At 42.1% G+C, this 6,000-nt stretch overlaps 1 protein-coding gene across 1 annotated transcript; it reads left to right on the top strand.

Annotated features, from left to right (window-relative positions):
• The first annotated feature begins 479 nt into the window (after positions 1-479).
• On the top strand, positions 480-4,032 carry LOC131334277 (protein FLC EXPRESSOR). Its single transcript, XM_058369219.1, has 4 exons — positions 480-1,118; positions 2,217-2,383; positions 2,504-2,586; positions 3,695-4,032. Exons 1-4 carry the CDS (start codon positions 550-552, stop codon positions 3,782-3,784), a joined length of 909 nt encoding a protein of 302 aa, XP_058225202.1. The 5' UTR covers positions 480-549; the 3' UTR covers positions 3,785-4,032.
• The last annotated feature ends 1,968 nt before the right edge of the window (positions 4,033-6,000 follow it).

Raw genomic sequence — 6,000 nt, 5'->3', positions numbered from 1 at the left:
TTATTGCACAATGGTCTGCAAAAAAGTGAGAACTTTAATTCTACAAAAAAAAAAAAAAAATTATAGAACCCTCAGAAAAATTAATTTTCATTGTCTTTACTGAGTTGAGTTTTGTTCACCCTCCACTTAAGAGGGTGAATATTACCCTCGTTTCTATTGGTTAAAATAATATGGACCCCACTATAAAGTGATGTCAGTCATGTTTACCAAAAAATGTATTACATGGTAAGTATGATATCACTTTGTATGAGGTCCATACTATTTCAACCAATGAGAGAGGGTAATGTTCACCCTCTTTTAAGGAGGGTGAACAAAATTGTACCCGTCTTTACTTTATTACGTTCAACTTATAATTTTCACGCAATATTCTTGTACCTTAAACAGAAATATAATGAAAAACAATTTTTAATCAAGTAAAAACAGTTTTGATATTAGCAATGGTATAGCCAGAATTTTCCCCAATTTTTTTTTGTTATAGTAGGAAGGCTAGTTGGGCACCAGTACTTACGGGCACACAAACGCCTAGGGGGAGAGAGAGAGAGAGAGACCATGGCCGGAAGAAACTACCTCCCACCAAACGCCTTAAAACTCCGAGAAGCACCCTTGACGAGGGCACCACTACACCCAACCCTAATCGACGACCCTCGCCTCCTCCACCACCACCGCATCCCTCACCCTTCCTCCTCCTCCTCCACCGCCGCCCTCCTCGAAGACCGCATCGCCTCCCACCACCGCGACATCCAATCTCTCCTCATCGACAACCAACGCCTCGCCGCCACCCACGTGGCCCTCAAGCAGGAGCTCGCCGTCGCCCACCAGGACCTCCGCCACCTCTCCGTCGCCGCCGCCGACTTCAAGGCCGAGAGGGACGCCCAGGTGCGGGAGGTCCACGAGAGGGCGGTGAGGGTCGAGGCTGAGACGCGGTCGGTCGAGGGGATAAACGCTGATTTAGGTCAGGTGAGGGCCGATGTGAAGGCGCTGACGGATATTAGGCAAGAGCTGACTGCGAAGCTGAAGGGGATTGATGAGGAAGCTGCCAGGGCGCGGTCGGAATTGAAGCAATTGCCTGCCGTAAAAGATGATATTGAGACCATGCGCAAGGAAATCCAAAGAGGAAGGTCGCATTCAACTCATCCCTCTTTCTCTCACTCTCAACTTTCTCCCACCTGACAGTTGATAAAGCACACTAAATACAAAGAAGTTAGATTTTCAATGTGTTTTTCTAGAATATCAATGCACTTTTAACTTATACAGTACTATTTATTTAACTTGATGCATTCATTAATCGCTGTAAATAGCATTTTCCTCCGTATTTTCAAGAACTGAACGCTATGACTACTCCACTCAATGAACCATCAAACCACCAACTCAATCATAGAAAATTGGGGTTGCAGGTTCCTTTTCCTTCTTGACAATTTCTTTAGGTAGTTCAAGGGTACTTTAGGAAACTAAAATGTGAGCCAGCCTCAAAAGTGACATGCACAATGAAAGGTGTTAGCCCTTTACCGTGGTTATACATATAGAAGTATTGTCTGTACATGTTCATGTTCCTTTGGGGTGTAGTGCCTTATGGATATTGCATAGTTAGGTTTGCAAACAAGCAGAGTTGAGTAGTGGGTTGTTGCAGAGTAGAGTAGCGGGTTGTACTTGAGAACTTGATGAGATCCAAAAAAATGTGTTAAAGTTGCCTTATTTGTCGATGGAACTGATTACACACTCATGGTCTCAGATCGTTTGATTTTTCTCTGGAAATTGACTTGTTCAAATATAATTATCTGCGGCCTATAAGGCAAAATTCCATCTACAAGACAAAGTCATTGGAGAAATTTAGGGTTCGCCATTTTTTAGGTTACCAGCAGAGGTGTTAATGTAGTCCGAATGGTTCCATCCCGTTGTATATTTGATTCAAGTTGTAATGGCTCAAGCTCATGGGTAGATTAACCGTTTGTTGTTACTTTTTGAACAAACTTTGTACATCTTATGAAATTCATCCTGTATTCACAGGCTAAATGCATTACTTTGTGTATTGTCTCCCAGTGATTGGATTGGGTATATCACGTGTTGTTTACTGCCTCATCACAATTAGTGTTGCATTAGCATCCTATATGTATTGCATATTGCATTTATCTGGAGTATCACTTAGGCTTTCTTATGTGATCTATTTGTTTGCTGCCAATATCTTAATTTTGCCCTTCTCTGATGGTGAATACGAACAGGGCTGCCATTGAATATGAAAAAAAGGCACATGCTAGTAATCTTGAACAAAGTCAGGCAATGGAGAAACAGATGATCTCCATGGCTCGAGAAATTGAGAAACTACGGGCTGAACTTGATAATGCAGAGAAGAGAGCAAGAGCAGCTGCGGCTGCTGCAGCAACTCCAAGTAATTTATCGCAAACATCTTGTGTCTTTTCTTCTAGCTATGCTTGTTTTGATGCAATATTCATAATTAACTGAATCCAAGTGTTGTAGCCTATCCAATAATAGAAACTCCCGTATGCAGGTCCTGGATATGCTTCAGGATATGGAAACCATGAAATGGTGTATGGTGGTAATTTGTACATGGATCCTTATGCTATGCATCAGGTAAGTGCTGATTAATGTATTCCAATTTCATTACCTGAATCCAGTGCTTATTATGAGATGTCAATGTTATGTTGGATGAGCTAAGAAACTTAGAAGAATTTTGTTGCCTCCAATTGGGGTTCACAGTAGGTTGAGTACGGGGAAAGCTTGGGGATTTAGTATCTGAATATTTACTTTACCGTTGTTTGGGCTTATTGAAGTTAAGGAATGGATTTTTTCTTGGATTTTGAATTTCAAGCTGCTGGACTCCTAGAGAATGAGTCAAGTGTAATTGAAAGTAGCGAGCGGTAGTAGAGTTCTGGGAGAACTAAGAATCAAAGACTAAACATCATTTACTTTGGTTTTGAGGGATAGACGGTGGACCAACAGTTAGAATGAGAATGCCCATTAATTGAGTGATGTGAACAACTGCCTTCTCATCTGGTGCCCAAGTTTCATTTTCTGCCTTTAGGATTCTTTTATCCTGTCATTATGGACATTCTGTGATGCTATTGAATTGGGACTTTCGGACACGATTCACTGGAGGAGATGTGGATTGTAATCAGTTGACATATCATCTTGTAATGACCAGACGAACCCAGTCACCAAACTTGTTACAATTTGCTTTCCTGTGGGACTGCTGTTAAAGCCTTGCGTGGCCAATCTGCTATATCAGGGCCACATCCTCTATTAGTTTGTAGGCTTTTCATTTAAAAACTATGTAAGGACTGTAAATCTGGCATTCATTATATAGGTTTTCTGATTGCCTTGGCTGCCCATGCTTGGTTTTTGGTGCTTTCAACTTGAGTGGAATTTCTATGCCTTCTTTTTTCTCTCTTGTTGAAAAAAATCAAAGAACAGGAAATTCATTCAGTTCCATCATCGTATACTTCTTTTTGCTTAGTTTAAGTGAACATATTGTTGGGGCAAGATATTAGTAGTAGAGAAAGTTTGCTCTTAGTCGTTGATGAGTCTGTTAGTACGTGAATCGGTGAATGAAATATTCACAGGATGAATACCAGAAATAGATGGAGCACTTAATGTCTGACTAATTTTGAAGCACTCCATAGGCTCCCAACAAGGGAACAATTGTAGAAAATGTCTTATTACTGTGTTTTCTCTGTTACAGGTTCAAGGAAGTGCTGCTGCTCCTCAACATGGTTCTGCAACGGCGTCTCATGGTTTTTATGTCGTTCAACAGGCCCATGAACATAGATAAAAGCTCTCATTCGAATTAAAAGAACATGAATTCCCATTTGCTTGGATGCTGTTTGGTGGAGGCGATTGTTGCTTGTTTCCCTCCATGCCTTTTCTTTGTTTGGAAGTGTAGATGCAGGTACCTATCTTACTTTGTACTTTGTAGTAGAAGCCTAATATAAAGTTTTTGTCGCAGGACATGAAACGTGATACTGAAAACTGTGGTCAATTAATCGCCTAATTTTAAGTCAATGCTTTTCATTTAAGCCATGGATTTGGACAAGTAGAAATGGTCATCTTTGTTTTGATGTGTTCACAATTATCAGAAGATTGGCTTATGATTCATGAGTATCCCATGCAAATATAATGCATCTTAAGCTATTCAGCCTATTAGGTTTATTGCAGCTGTTAGGAAGCGAGGACTGTAACACATTGACTTAAAAATCTTAACCACCTCATTAAACCTTGTAATTGCCATAAGCCCGGAAGCAATAACTTGCAAGCCTAAGGATTTTCCACTGGCTTCACTGGCTCAAAGCTACACGAAAATGTTAACCTCAATTCCTTGGAACAACGACCAAACACGACCATAACGATAAAGATACAAAAAGAATTTGAGGATAAGTATCAGAGCCATCACTGAGAGGTTCTAAAATGAATTCGATCACTACGGCCTCGTTTGATTTGGTTATAGGTTGAAGGGGATTGATAGTGAAGAGGGGATTGGGATTGGGATTGGGATTGGGATTGGGATTGGTAGGGAGGGAGTAATAGTGAAGTTGGTTGTTTGGTTGAACTAAGAGATTGTGTCAGGATGGTTATAACCGTGCTTGTTTTGTTGAGGAGTGGGAGAGGATTACTGTGATAATGTGTTTAGTCGGACGAGTCCGGGCAGATTGGACTATGAAAGACACTGATGACGTCCAAATCTGGTTTGTTAGATCCGAGCTCGAGGTTCTCTAAGGTTCCTGAGAGAAGGCCTCAAAGACACCAGGGTTGGTGTCTACGCAGCAATTTCCATTAGCCTTATATACCTTTGCTCACATCATAAGAGGTCACCCATGGTTGTGGGCCGTCATTTGCCACGGTGCAGAAATTCAGGAGACAATGATTCTTGAGCGTGGTCGTGGTGTACGGAGATTCCTTTCCCGGGAACAAAGCCGGTTCATGGTCCCACCCCTCCACCTGAGGAGCAAAGTATGGGAGGGGGCCTGGGTCTCCCCCTCCCTAGTCTAGGTCGGTTCCTACCTCCAAAATTGACAGCTTAGTGTGAGCTTATCCACCTCTTCCGGGCACATCAGGCGACTCCGTGTGTGTTTGCCAACCTCGCAGTTTGGGAGATTCGGAGTGTGGGAAACTAATATCCCCCTAAAAATGCAACCAAACAGCGGGTTAATGGATCTACAGGATTCGTAACCCAAATCCCCTCCCTACGGCGTGCATCAAACATGGCTACATATTTTCGCTGTTGAAGTACTTTCTTTTGCGCTTCTTCCATGAACCGCTTTGAAGAGGTTGGGCAGCCTCCATGTTACCCGTAGAATCTAGTCATGTGAATGATTTTTGTATACGGAGCTTTGATCTCATGACTGGAGAGTAGAGAACCACCTCTTCTTTTTAAAAAACCTGAAGGAACATACCCTCTTAGTTACCGAAGATCCAATATTTCTACTTCATTATCGGTTGGACGTACTTGGTGGAAAACTTCACCCATCTTCTCAAAATCACAACTGCTCTTTGATAACTTCACCACCACTGCCTACCTTGTCAAAGATCCATCAATTCGGCACCATCACCGCTGCCCTGCCACCACAGCAAAATCTCCTAGCAACCACCAGTAGTGGCATGGGAAACAGAAATATAATTGTTGCCATGCCTCACACATGGAAAATTGGTCAAAATCAACAATCGCAAGTGTATCTCTCGCCACCACTGTCACTGCCCCGCCCATCGCTGCCTACTATTTTTCGTCCTCCTCCTCTCTATCTCCCTCCCATTTTGGTGGTGGTGGAGATTAGGGGTGACAAACGGGCGGGTTTGGGTCGAATTGGATAAGTTGTTAGTGGGTTGGGTCTTTAATGGGTCATTGACCTATTTAGACCCATTAACTAAGAGTCTAATTACCCATACCCAACCCGACCCATTTATTTTAAAGCAAACCTGACCCGCCCATTAACCCAATTACATATGTAAAAATTATGATCGAAAAATTAGAAAAGTAAAAAAAAATTATGATCA

This window comes from Rhododendron vialii, chromosome 1a, assembly GCF_030253575.1.
Source record: "Rhododendron vialii isolate Sample 1 chromosome 1a, ASM3025357v1".
NCBI classification, from domain to species: Eukaryota; Viridiplantae; Streptophyta; class Magnoliopsida; order Ericales; family Ericaceae; genus Rhododendron; species Rhododendron vialii.
The sequence above is the reverse complement of the archived record's forward strand: the minus strand, read 5'-3'. Positions and strand labels throughout refer to the sequence as shown.

What these genes read in the sequence shown, in the direction of transcription:
- LOC131334277 (XM_058369219.1), top strand. Translation starts at nt 550, where the DNA reads ATGGCCGGAAGAAACTACCTCCCACCAAACGCCTTAAAACTCCGAGAA. An exon ending in AAGGAAATCCAAAGAGGAAG is followed by an intron (nt 1,119 to 2,216) that starts GTCGCATTCAAC and finishes GAATACGAACAG; the next exon opens with GGCTGCCATTGAATATGAAA. An exon ending in GGCTGCTGCAGCAACTCCAA is followed by an intron (nt 2,384 to 2,503) that starts GTAATTTATCGC and finishes TCCCGTATGCAG; the next exon opens with GTCCTGGATATGCTTCAGGA.